A 13661-nucleotide genomic window follows, 5' to 3' on the forward strand; every position below is an offset into this window, starting at 1 on the left:
GCTCCAAGCTGTGTCCTTCTGCCAGCTTCTCCTTCTCCTTCTTACACCAGGAGGGCTTAACAGAACTCATTCCTCTAACTCTCCATATTCCTTCAACGCTTTGTGTTTTGCTGTCTTCATAAGGCTGGTTCACTGGTTTGATTCCACGCTGTGTATTGACTGGCTATGATCCGTTTGGAAGGATCCATTCTTTGCCTCCGAATGTATCTTCCAGCCAGGCTGGCCTCCACCTCACTCCAGCCTAAAGGGGTTTCCATTAAGCCTGCAGTGGCCACTGGGGGCCGACCCAGGTCCTGCCACCGCGGGCTGGCCTTTTCCGCGAGGTGCGCTTGAATGGCTGTGCAAGCTCGTTGGGTCTTCCTGTTTTGAGGGTTGTTCGGGAAGCCGCCTTGAGTGGCGGAAAGGCGCGTTGCAAACGCTTCCCCAGAGAAGTCCCTGATCCCAGTGGTGTAACTGGAGGGGGCAATGCGCTGAGTTCGCGGCGTGCAAGTGGCCTCTTCCCCTCCCCTTCGGAGTCATAAGAACATAAGAACAGCCCCACTGGATCAGGCCATAGGCCCATCTAGTCCAGCTTCCTGTATCTCACAGCGGCCCACCAAATGCCCCAGGGAGCACACCAGATAACAAGAGACCTGCATCCTGGTGCCCTCCCTTGCATCTGGCATTCTGACATAACCCATTTCTAAAATCAGGAGGTTGCGCATACACATCATGGCTTGTACCCCGTAATGGATTTTTCCTCCAGATACTTGTCCAATCCCCTTTTACAGGCGTCTAGGCTAGACGCCAGCACCACATCCTGTGGCAAGGAGTTCCACAGACCGACCACACGCTGAGTAAAGAAATATTTTCTTTTGTCTGTCCTAACCCGCCCAACACTCAATTTTAGTGGATGTCCCCTGGTTCTGGTATTATGTGAGAGTGTAAAGAGCATCTCCCTATCCACTCTGTCCATCCCCTGCATAATTTTGTATGTCTCAATCATGTCCCCCCTCAGGCGTCTCTTTTCTAGGCTGAAAGTAGGTATCATCATCATCAGATAAGGTACCTTATCTGGTAGTTTGGGGTTTCTTTCAGGAGGGTGTGTGTTGCTGTCCTACTGAGAGAATACAGATCAACACACATGAATTAGAGTCTGTGGTATCTACACGACATGCATTTCCTGTATGTAACACAGACAGAACACCATTGTTGTTGGCATCCTTCAGTCTCGGAAGACTATGGTGTCACGCTCTGAATGGTGGTTCTGGAACAGAGTGTCCTCTCCAGTGCGCGAAGCCTGGGTAAAGTAGGTATGGAGGATAGGCTGTTACCCATGCAGCAAATGCCCCCTCTCCACGTAGCTGAAATGGTCCAATGGAAAGGCAGAGGCCAATACGGTTGGTTCCAGCGGCGTTGCAGTAGTTGCCAGAACGTGACTGTGTTCAGCCATGAACTGCCTCAGGGACTCCAGCTCCGGATTTTGCCTCGAGGTTGACTCCTGAAGCCTTTTCCATAACTGGATGTAGCCACAAGGCAGTGGAGGTTTGGGATCAGAGTTTTCCTTCTCTCAGATGAGCTGCCTTCCCAGGCTGACGAGTCCCATCTACCTGGTGGCTGTTTAGTCGCCTCTTACAGCCAAACTGAGGGCCTGTTCTTATCCCCAGCCCCCAGGGGATAAGTATTCGTTACACAACACTTTGTAATACGAAGTATTACTTCGTATCACTTATATATACAGTAATATATACAGTATTATTTTGTATCACTTATATATACAGTATATATACAGTAATATACAGTATAATATATATACAGTATATATACAGTAATATATACAGAATACTGTATATATATACACACACACACACCAAAGCAGGTAGGTAATTAGATACCTACCATCTTTGGATACTATCCTATACATCGCCATCCAGGTGCGGGGCGCTTTACGTGTGCGGGAATCCGGCCCGAGGGGCTTCCAATCACCCAGATCTGAACACCCAGCCTAAAGTCTCTTTTTTTTGGGGGGGGAGGGGATTTCCATTCTTTGCTTCCGAATGTATCTTCCAGCCAGGCTGGCATCCACCTCGCTGCAGCCTAAAGGGGTTTCCATTAAGTCTGCAAAGGCCACTGGGGGCCCGACCGAGGAAGGGGGAAGGGCACCCACTAGACCCCTCCCCAAGACAGGCTCGCTCGCTTCCAAACCAACAAAGCCAAGTGAGGTTTAATAGATTAGATGGTGCAGAAAATGAAGGGAGGGGGGAGAGAGGGGGGGCCGCAAGCTCGCTCACTCATCCAGCTGCAGGGCGGAGCGGGGGTGGCTGGGCGGCTGGGGAAGAGAACTGGTGCTCTCTCTCTCTCTCTCTCTCTCTCTCTCTGGACTTACTTCTGAGTAGACATGCATGGCATTGGGCTGTGAGGCTGCCATCCTATCCACACTTTCCTGGGAGTAAGCCCCACTGACTCGACTGGGACCTACTTCTGAGTAGACATGCCTAGGATTAGGCTCTGAGAGTCCAGTCCTATGCGTGTCTGCTCAGACGCGCAGCCCCTAACTGGAGCCCAGAACTGGGATCACAGGCACATGATGGTGACATTTGATGTACTCATTATTTATTTTCCGCTTGGCTGGGCCCCCAAAGCAGGAAATGGGTCCAAGGGGGGCCACACTGAAGGCCCACCCAGCAAGTGCATCAGCATCACCACTACACCCCCCCCCCCCCAAAGCGAAAGGTGTCAGCCAGCATCCGAAGGAACCCACGGGAGGGAGGAGCATCTCGCTGCCGGAGCGCCCGGGCGCGCGTCCTCTGCGCCCATAAAAGGCGGCGGGGCGCAGCGATCAGGCGCTCCGGAGAGATGCTGCCCGCGAGCGCCTCCTTCTTCCCGGCCGAGGGACGCCCACGGCTCGTCCGCGCCGCGCTGCTGCTCCTGCTGGTGCGTGCGGAGGGCTGGAGGGGGCGAGGTGCGAGTGGCTGCCCATCTGGGCAGGTGCGCCCCTGGCCGCAGCAGGGCAGGAGGGAGTCTGTCTGCAGGCTCCAGCCCCGAGTCCCACAGGCTCGCTCTGCTGGGACGGAAGGGGGAGCGCACTCTGCAGATGCTCAGAGGCACTTCCAGTCCCAGGCGGGACCAGGACTAGCCCCAGAAGCTTCGCTGCGGGGGGCCAAGGGCGAGATGACGCCCACGCACTGTGCGTCTGTCTGGCAGGGAGGGTCGCCTGGGGACCCTTCATGGGCTGCGCTGGTGGAACCTCAGAAGAGTCCCACAGGATCAACCCCGGTGGGGCTGGTTCAGATGACACTTGGCTGTGTGGACCGGGTCCAGGCAGTGAAGGATGCCGGCGTATCCTACTCCATGCCTAGAAATTGGCATCCTAGCAAGTGGGAAGGGGCAATCTGTCCATGCTGGTGACACACTCAGTGCCTTCGGATTTGGTGGGGCTGGTCTGGCTGGGAAGGTATAATCTAAATTGCTCCTAAGAAATGCTGTGAACAGAGAAGCTCAAATGTTTTCCACCTTTTGGACATCCTGGGATGGCGGTAGCATGTTTGGTAAAGATCGCCCTTTTTCTTCCACCTGCAACATTTGGCTTAGAAAAATTGATCCCTGTATATTAAATTATCCAGGTCAAAACTGAGTATATATTTGGCACTCTGAATGGCGCTGGCTTTTGTTAATACGCAGAGAGGTATCATGTGCCCCACCTCACTCTGAATAAATGTGTTCTCATTGCTTGCTTATCTTCTACAGTTTTGTTTATTTCTGCTTGATGGACCTGCAGCTCTTCCGTTTCTTTCCTATTGTATTACAAAACTGCCAAATATGTTCTTTGGGATTAGGAGGTCACCTCTTTCAGCCATCAGTCACTGAACTAACTGGCAGGTAATTCTGCATTCTTTTGTGGTTGGGGAGATCCTGGAAATACACTGCAGTCAGAAACCTGGCATTTTGTTATGTTGCGTATTGTCCTGCTTTTTACTTGGGACTAGCAATTATGAAATTCTGGGAACTTCAAGGGAACTATGTCTGATTCAACACTTTGCATCGGACTATGATTTGCCTTGGGTGCAAATCCCTTGGCTGCATCCCTTTCTAAGCCTCCCAAGAAGGAGATTTGTACAACCACAACATGTTCCATTGCCTATTGGTTCTTAGCTGAAGAAAGCTTTATAAATGTAACAAATGATTATAGTTAGAAATGGGGTACCATATGGTGGGGGTTGTTTGGTTGTCAATCACCGCGGTCTATATATAAATAAATAATGGAAATGGTAGAAATTAAGACAGAAAAATTTTAAAAATAGCCGTAAGAGGGGAAAGGGAATTAAAGTCAAGGTGTGTGAGGGGGAATCTAGGAGGAATCTCTCTGCTTGTGTTTGAAAAATAGATCCAGGTGTAAATCCAAGTGTAAATTTATATTAAATGTAAATGGTTGAATACTAAATCCATTGCTTTAATTTCTTAGTGTCCAAATGCTAGATCTCTATCTTTTTATCCATTATGGTTTTATTCTATCCTGTTGCCCAGCCGCTGAACTTCTGGTAAATATCATGCTCTTCAGGTAATATTTCATTCACGCATAAGCTTGAACTCTTTTATACATTTACTTCAGGGTTATCCAAACTTTTCGGCCAAAGGGCCACATCAAATATCTGGCATGGTGTCCAAGGCCGGAAAAAAAGAATGAAATGTAAAATTTAAGTAAATACATTAGAGATGGAACTTAGATGAATGACTGAAATGAATGAATGAATGAATGAATGAATGAATGGGCTCAAATGTCCAGGATTTCTCCAAGCACTAACACAGCCCAAGAAATAAAGCACACACACTTTATTTCCCATTTCCCCACCCCCACAAGCACAACTCTGGTTGTGTTTGGTCAACTGGGCCAGAGGCTCTCAGGGGATCAGAGACTGGCCGCAGGCCGGATAGAGGCTCTCCGCGGGCCACATCTGGTCCCCGGGCCGGGGTTTGGAGACCCCTGATTTATTTGGAAGTAAGTTTTGTTGACTTTAGTAGAATCTACTTCAGAGTAAATATGTATAGGATTAGAGGAAAAAATGTTCCCTTTGTCCTTGGCTCTAGATCACAAAGCTACTATCTGTAGCTTTTAGTCCATAAAACTTCAGTTACTTTTCATCTTCCAATAAAAAAAAAGACTTTAATGTAATCTTCTCTCCCCTCCTGGAAATTACAAGAGGTACGTCCTTCTTGCATACTGTTCAGAGGGCAGGGAGCACTCTGTGACTCTGAAGCTGCAGAATTGTGGTTGTTGAAGTTCCTGACAGATGGGGAGGCACAAGGCTTCCTCTAACCATTGTGCCTGGTGATAAGCATATTCTGAAAGAAAAATAAATAAATCTTAATAATATTGACCAGCTTTGAATAACTATGGTCGCTGAATGTGTTGACTATCCTTTGAATAAAAACTGCTAAGTAGTTCTAAGAACATAAGAAGAGCCCTGCTGGATCAGACCAAGGGGCCATCTAGTCCAGCTTCCTGTATTTCACAACAGCACTGCTCACCAGATACCTCAATTAGCACCTGAGACGACAAGATGCTGTCGCCACTCCTTTACGTCTGGCATTCAGAGATAGGCTACTTGTCTTATCATAGGCTACCACATCATGGCTTGTAACCTGTGATGGACTTTTCCTTCATAAATCTGTCCAATCCCCTTTGAAAGGCATGTAAGCAAGGTGTCTTCACCACATCCTTTGGCAAGGAGTTCCACAGATCAATTACATGCTGGGCAAAAAATACTGTTATCTTCTTTTTGTCTGTTTTCTCTCACAACACTCAATTTTAGAGAATGTTCCTTGGTTCTGGGGTTCTGTGAGGGGGAAAAGAACCTTATCCACTCCATCCATCCCATGCATAATTTTATATGCCCCCCTGGCACCTTCTTTCTAGACTGATGAGCCCCCAAAGCTGTAGCCATTCCTCATACAGGAGGTGCCCCAGCCCACTAATTATTTTAGGGCATAATCCCAACCCCTGCTTGGGCCAGAGTAAGTCCCTTGCACTAACCTGGGAGTGTCGCAAAAGTGCTGTAAGGCACTTTTGTGCCACTTTGAGGGGAGATAGGCTGGCGCACGAATGTGCGCTAGCCTCCCTGCGCCGACGCGGGCACCAGAGGGACAGTGAGTTGTGTTGGCCGAGCCTGGCTGATACAGGGGTCTGGGGGGGGGGCATGGGGAGGGTGAGGAGGAGCCGGGAGGGAGGTTTTCTGGGGCAGGGGACGGTGGGCAGCGGGCATTCCCGGGGCAGGGAGCGGGAGGCAAGACCAGAATCCAGCAGTTATGGCAAATCCTGACCCCCTTCCTGGGCAGCACAGCACGATTCTGGGTTGCTGGGATTTGCGCCACCTCGTCAGATGGCGCAGATCCAAATAGACCCATTGGGGCCACTGCAGTGCAACACAGGGTAAGGGGAAAGGCTTCCTCTTGCCTTGGGCTGCGCTGCTTTTGGTCCCAAAATTGTGCTGGATGCAGCGCAGGCCTGCTGGCCTGCCTGTTCCAGTGCAAGTTAGGATTTCACCATTAGTTGCTCTGATCTTGCAACTGTTATATTGAAAACCAGGATGTGCAATAGCTTCATTGTAAAGACAGCTACGTTTGCAGTGGTCCCTGAATCTCTGCTTACCTGTGAAATGTTTTCAATTAACTGTTTAATCTTTGTAGTCATGCATGCAAAATAATGCTTGCCTTGTATGCAGCTTGTAAACTGTAACGATCAACCTACAACATGACGTGTGTGAAATACCTTCCAAGGAGAAATGCTGTGGAAGATGTAGCTTCTAGAGTCATGGTCAATTTCTTATGTATTAACTGAAGATTGTGTTTTGTTTTTTTTAATATCCTAGTGACAGTGTATTGATTCAGTCATGAGTCATGTTCCAGCCCTTCAGAGTCTTTGTGAAAGATAATTCCTGTTGAGCAGAGAGCTTTGCTTCAGCCTCACAAAAGTAACTGAACACCTGCAAAGTGAGGAACCAGCTCACCAGAATGTGACACAATAGTTAGTATAAAGTGGTTTTAAGTCCTACTTGATGTACTCTAATTAACATGAACACACACTGTATTCCCCAACAGCCAGACCGATCTTTATATAGTGTCTTAGTTCCAAAAAGAAAACTGTATCTATGCAATCATTAGGGGAAACATAGGTTTTTGCTTTTCTCTTGCACCAAATTGTGCAAGACATGGTTTTCTTTTTCAGATTCAGTCTTTGAGCAGACACAGTCTTGGTGGTGTGAGCCTGCCCCATGCTGGCCAAAGTTGCAGAGAGTCATGGACTCTTCGCTCACAACAGGAGAGGAAACTTAGCGCTTTCCACATGCGCTGCCTCCGACGCATTCTCGGCATCACCTGGCAGGACAAAGTCCCAAACAACACAGTCCTGGAATGTGCTGGAATCCCTAGCATGTATTCACTGCTGAAACAGAAACGCCTACGTTGGCTCGGTCATGTCGTGAGAATGGATGATGGCCAGATCCCAAAGGATCTCCTCTATGGAGAACTCATGCAAGGAAAGCGCCCTACAGGTAGACCACAGCTGCGATACAAGGACATCTGCAAGAGGGATCTGAAGACCTTAGGAGTGGACCTCAACAAGTGGGAAACCCTGGCCTCTGAGCGGCCCGCTTGGAGGCAGGCTGTGCAGCATGGCCTTTCCCAGTTTGAAGAGACACTTGGCCAGCAGTCTGAGGCAAAGAGGCAAAGAAGGAAGGCCCATAGCCAGGGAGACAGACCAGGGACAGACTGCACTTGCTCCCGGTGTGGAAGGGATTGTCACTCCCGAATTGGCCTTTTCAGCCACACTAGACACTGTTCCAGAACCACCTTTCAGAGCGCGATACCATAGTCTCTCGAGACTGAAGGTTGCCAACGTGCAAATTGGTTGGTCCCAGATTATGACTGGATCAGTCATGTGAAGTAGTAATTGGTGCTTTCAGCCCACCTTGATTGAGGATTTTTGTCATCATTGCCAGCGTCTTTCCCTCATGCAGCACCTTCTGGAGTCACCATTGAGCTGGTCACGGCCATGGCTGGCACACCTAGTGGTGTGTTACTGAGCTCGCCAGGGTCCTCAGGCTTCCTGCTTATCTTTGCAAGTGGGTTGTTAGGGGCTTGGGCTGCAATTCTATCACACTTATCTGGGAGTAAGCCCATTGACTATAATGGAACTTACATCTGAGTAGACCTGCATAGGATTGTGCTGTTTGCACCTTATACCCTTCCAGTTAAAACAAGAACACAGTCCCAGTTCACATAGTTTCTTTGCATTTTTCCATTACCCCTTGGGAGTTTCCTTAAATTTCAAGTCCTTGGCTTTGTTTTTAACATTGGGATTCTTTTGTACCCTTAGTTAGAATTAGTGTGTGTTTTGTAGCCCATTCATTTTGGCACCTTTTTTCTTCCATTACTTAATTGGGGTTGTTTTTTTTTTGGTCCCCTTGCACTATTGGTTTTGAATTTATTTCTGTAGTGATGTATTACTTAAAAAATAACTCCTGGTATTTTGTGCGGCCAGCCCCAGTTTATCTTTATTTATTTTCTTCTATGGTAGTTTTAGCACCCCACATCATATTCCCCTATCTGGTTTTCTATGGGATTATTTTACATCAAATTCATTGGGGTACAATACGGTGGGTGTTGGTTGGTTGTCAGTCATTCGAGTCTGTATATACATAAGCAAGTAATAAAAAATGGTGAAAATTAAAACAGAAATTTTTTTTAAAAACATCTGTAAGAGGGGGAAGAGAATTAAAGTCAAGGTGTGTGAGGGGGAATTTAAGAGTAATTGCTCATGTTTAAAAAAAATAGAAAGGATAAATTATGTAGGCAGATACATAGGGCATCTGAAACATTATTGAGAGAAGAGAACAAGATGAGGATGGCTGTTCATTCATTTTTGCAAATGGTCACACATGCCAAGACACATTTTGCTTCCTTAAACGTTACACCAATTCCTGTGTATATTTGCGGTGCTGATTCCAAAAATGGCATCTGTTTTGCCCTATCACATCTAGCTTTGGAGATATAGTACAGCCTCATTAGTGAATGGTTCAAGCAGCTTCCTCGTGAGAAAGCCTACCAGAGCCTCTGCATTCAGAGCCTCTGTGTTGGGCTGTGGGTCCGACATGGAGGCTGTTGATTCTATGGCAGCCCCAAGGGTTGCCACAGAATCGGGTAGCCCCACTGCAGGGCTACTTGCCTTACCCAGGGGAAGGAGACGAAAGTGCCGTTTCCCTGAGAAGCTGCCGGCAGCTGCCCTGTTGTGCATAGGATGCCGCGGCAGCCGTTTTGGCGCTGCGGCAGTCCCGGTGCAATGGGCAGCTCAGGATTAGGCTGCCTGTCGCTTATCTTGATAACTTGTGTGGGAAGTGCTCTGTGTCACTTCATCCCAGCCCTCCGGAAACAGCTGCACTACAATAATTTGGCATTTGTGTATGTGCCTTGTGTATAGCACAGTCCTGCCTGTCGTTCGTTAGCACATCCTTAGATTGCTGTGTACGAGAGACATATGGACTAGCGACCTTGAAGGACTTGGATGCATTGGTTGTAGAATTACAATATTTTACTGCTATAAAATAATTGAATTGAGATTAAAAAATAATGACCAGTTTAGGTTAAGACAGTTTTTCCCAGTAGTAAAACATTTGTTTGAGTCTAGATTGCAGAATTTACTATTTTCATGGTTTTGTTTCTGAAAGCACTAAGTACGTTTCTAACTATGGTTCACCCAAAGCTAAGTATTTTTTTAAAAATTTCTATATCAAATCAGTGGGATTGAAGTCCTTAACAGTGGCTGGATTGTATCCATTCCTGCAGATGTTTGAAACCTAGTTGATATTGAGCTCTCTGGGGTATACAGGGAGACCCCCATATCCATGAATCCCATACCAGCAGATTCACTTATCCTACATGTGCCTCCCCTCCGGAGGGCTTTCTAGGGTCTCCTAATACCTTATAAGGCATTTAAAATGTCACTTTCAGTTTTACAAAAAATAGAAGCGATGTTTTTTCACCTCTAGGACTCAGTCTAAGCCTGGCCGATTCTGCAGATGTCCATCTGTGGTCTCTGCTGGTGTCAGAGGACCCTCCAGAGATGAGGGGAAGGTGTCCCTTTGCATCCATGGATTCAGGTATCTGTGGGGGTTCCGGAATGGGGGCCCTGCCTGTAATTTCCCATAATAGACAGACAAAACAAGGTGAGACCAATTGATTGATGTGCTGCATTGCCCATAGCAGTAAGTGCCACCCTCCCCAGTTCAGCCAACTGGAACATTTACAAATGGGCGGAGCACCAGCATGTGCCTTGAAGATCACTCTGGAACTAAAATAACACAGCATGACCTGAAAACAGGTTGAACAAGAATACTGGGCAAGAGATGAAGTTATTTGCATATTATGTTTGTGTTACTGTTAATAATGTTCAGGGGAACATGCTCAGGGTTCTGGCCTCAGGTTAACTCTTTTAAGGTCAGGGTGAATTGATGAATGGTTGACACAGAACAGAAGTTGTTAGAGCCGACTTTGCTTGCTGATAAAATGTTTCTCAAGCTTTCGTATGACACAAGGACTTTCCACCAACATAAATATTTGGAGGAATAAAATATGTTGGTCTTGGTTCTTATCAGAGGCAGTCAGTTTGTTGCCTTGTTAAGAAAAAGAAATCCAGGGCATCTTCAAAAGCTGTCAGTTTCTTGCCTTGTTGAGAAAAAAGTACAGGACATCTTCTTGATGTCAATTTTGATGGACAAGTTTTCAAAGCAAGTTTTCCCTTGCTGCAAGTTAATATGCCATCTCTTATTCTGTAGGACTAATTGATAGTGCAGTGGGCTCTTGGTATCTGTGGGGGATCTGTTCCAAGACCATTACCCCTTCCCCTTGACTTGAGAATGGCTCCCTCCCTTGAGACCTTTCGGCGAGGCCTGAAGACCTTGTTGTTTAACCAAGCCTTCTGACGTTATGGCCTTTTTAACATCTTTTATATATCTTTTAGTTGCTTTTTTACAGGCCCGATTCCTCTAAGAACTGCTGTTTTATGCTCTTTTATTCTGACTCTTCTGACTACTGTTTTTATGGGTTCTGCTAATGTGTTTTTTAATATGTTTTTATCTGTTTGTGAAATTATGTTTTAATCTGTTTTATATGTTGTTAGCCGCCCTGGGTCCCTTTTTGGGAGAAGGGCGGGATAAAAATAAAGTTTTACCATTATTATTATTATTATTATTATTATTATTATTATTATTATTACCCCTTGCAGACACTGAAATCCACGGATACTGGAATCCATGGGCAGGGGGCTAGCACTCACTTGGTGGCCGCCCCAGCTCTCCAGATCCTCTCTGGGTCTCAGAACACCAGCCTCCCTGTGTCTCAGAACACCTACTAGACACAACTGGAAGTCGCTGGCACAAACTGGAAGCGGCTTCCAGGAAACCCTCTGTGGAACGGTGTCAGCATCTGTGAATGCTGTGCCCAGAAATTGATAAGGAGAGCCCACTGTATCATCCTATTTGGAGGGGGGGGGGGCACATGCTGCTATTATTTGCTTTCCTCTACTGAGAGGTGGCTGTTTCATGAAATATAATGGTCAGCAGGGAGCAGAATGTCACCACATTGCCTTGTTACCTCAAAGCAGGCCTGTCTCAGCCAGTATCATCAGACCAGACTATGCAGAGTGCAAGAGCAAGCAATGTGCACAGTTATTAATTGTAGAACTTGGCTGGGTTAGGGCTTAGGTTTAATTATAAATAGGAAGGGGGGAGCACTATAACATTGGATGCCAGTTTTTAAATGAGAAAAAAAACTTGTATAGGCTGAGTCTCGTTATTCGTGAGGGTTCTGTTCCCAGAATCCCCATGGATGGCAAAAATTGCACCATTTAAAAAAAAAATGTCTCTTTGCTAGGCAATTTAAAAACAGCCTTGCTGACCTTTGCGATGTAAGACAGAGTCATTAGGCAGACAATCCATCAATCATTCTCTCTTCAGGTGCTTAGAAAGGCTTCACTTGGAACCAGCAACCCCTCCCTTCATCCAGAGCGCTGCGCTGGGAAAGAATGCAAAGTGATGATCTTTTTTTCCCACATACTTGGGGGAACGGAGGGGTTGCTTGCCTTGGAGAGAAGTTGTTCTAAGTGCCTGGAGAGAGAATGATTGACGGGTTGTCAGCCAGTTTCCCTGCATTAACAAGGCTATTGTTAATGGACCTTTTCCCTTTAATTTAAAGGGCACTTCTCATCGCATTGATATAAAACTTCGGGTGAAAAATCCGTGGATGATTAGGTTATACCTGAATTAAAATGGCAGGATTTTTAAAATTTAAAGCTAGCATGGGAGATCAGAAATCAAAACAGAATAAACTGTCAACTCTCACCCTTGGGTGGACTGAGAATGTTAGTCTGTTCAGGTAAGGTGGCCAGATTCTATGGCTTTTTGGTGCAAGATATCTAGGGTAGGTATAATTATGCTAAAATACTGTCCATTTTACTGTAGCCCTTTTTCTCATCCATTAAGGTCCTTGTGATCAGCAACTTTAACTGTGCAGAGGGAAGTAATGGCAGCCTGAGGAAGACCATCCACAAGAGAAGCAGTCAGGTGGGGATTCTGTCATATTGTTCCATAAATAATACTTGTTGAAACTCCAGGTTGAAGTTATCTGAAACTTTCAGCATTTTTTATTTTTATTTTACAATGGCTTTTGTGTCATGGAGTGTGGGTTAAGAAATCTAGGCATAAGTTATATTGTAGATAAACTTGAACAGCCCCTGTGTGTGAGTCCATCTGTTTGAGAGGGGGTGTGTGTGTGACAGAGTGAGGGGGGGTCCATCCATGCTACAAAAATAAGGGAAATTTATCTACCATTACTCAGGAGTCTTGAAATAATAGCTTGGGCATCACTGCATTCATGCACTTAGAGAAGATGTATGTAGGTGTTCTAACAGAAATGTGTTTCTGCACTTCCAGGGTCTGGAACCAAATTTACAGGACAGCCTTCGTCCTTTGCGGCGTACAAAGAGGAGATGGGTTATTACAACCCTGGAATTTCAGGAGGAAAGCAAAGGACCATTCCCGATGTTTGTTGGGGAGGTAAAAGGAAAACGAACTCTTTAGCAAGTCCCAGAAGTTTCCAGTAAAGTGTCTTATATTTCTGGCTGATATTGTGTCAGTGGGATGACTTGGACGTAAATGTGGTTTGGATTGCTGCCCAGAAGGCATTTCTCCCTTACCTGTTACTTGGAAAAGTTCTATTGATGAAACTTGATGCTAGAGGAAACTTGTAAAGAAATGTCAAGCTTGTTCATGTTTACATTATCCTTCCATAATATATCATTGCAATATTTGTCTTCCGAGGAAGGTTTTGTTTCTCCACCCAGTTCTTTTTCTAATTTTTAAAGTATGTCCTTGAAAGAATTTTCAACGCTCCTTCATGGTTGTGGTTGTCCTACAATGACAGGATTGTTTGTTTGGTGTCATTTCAACCTTGCTGTTCCCAGGGCCTAGGAGAGGGGGGTAAAGGGGGTAATTTGTACCGGGGGCCAGGGTCAGAAAAGGGGCCCAGGAGCCAAAGGAGGGGGCCCAGAAATTTCTTGGGATCTTACATTTTCTAATCTCACCCAGACTCACATGGGATTCACATGACACATGGCAGTAACTACTGCCAGAAGC

General features: G+C 46.3%; 1 protein-coding gene across 1 annotated transcript in view; it reads left to right on the top strand.

The window, feature by feature from the left end:
* CDH26 (cadherin 26) overlaps positions 1-13661 on the top strand; it is a 48655-nt gene that overhangs the window by 6103 nt on the left and 28891 nt on the right. The window contains exons 2-3 of the mRNA XM_066624722.1: positions 2707-3318; positions 12960-13082. Of these exons, the coding sequence (XP_066480819.1) occupies positions 2707-3318; positions 12960-13082 (735 nt within the window). The remainder of the gene's footprint in view (positions 1-2706; positions 3319-12959; positions 13083-13661) is intronic.

The sequence above is a fragment of the Tiliqua scincoides genome, chromosome 4 (genome assembly GCF_035046505.1).
Source record: "Tiliqua scincoides isolate rTilSci1 chromosome 4, rTilSci1.hap2, whole genome shotgun sequence".
NCBI classification, from domain to species: Eukaryota; Metazoa; Chordata; class Lepidosauria; order Squamata; family Scincidae; genus Tiliqua; species Tiliqua scincoides.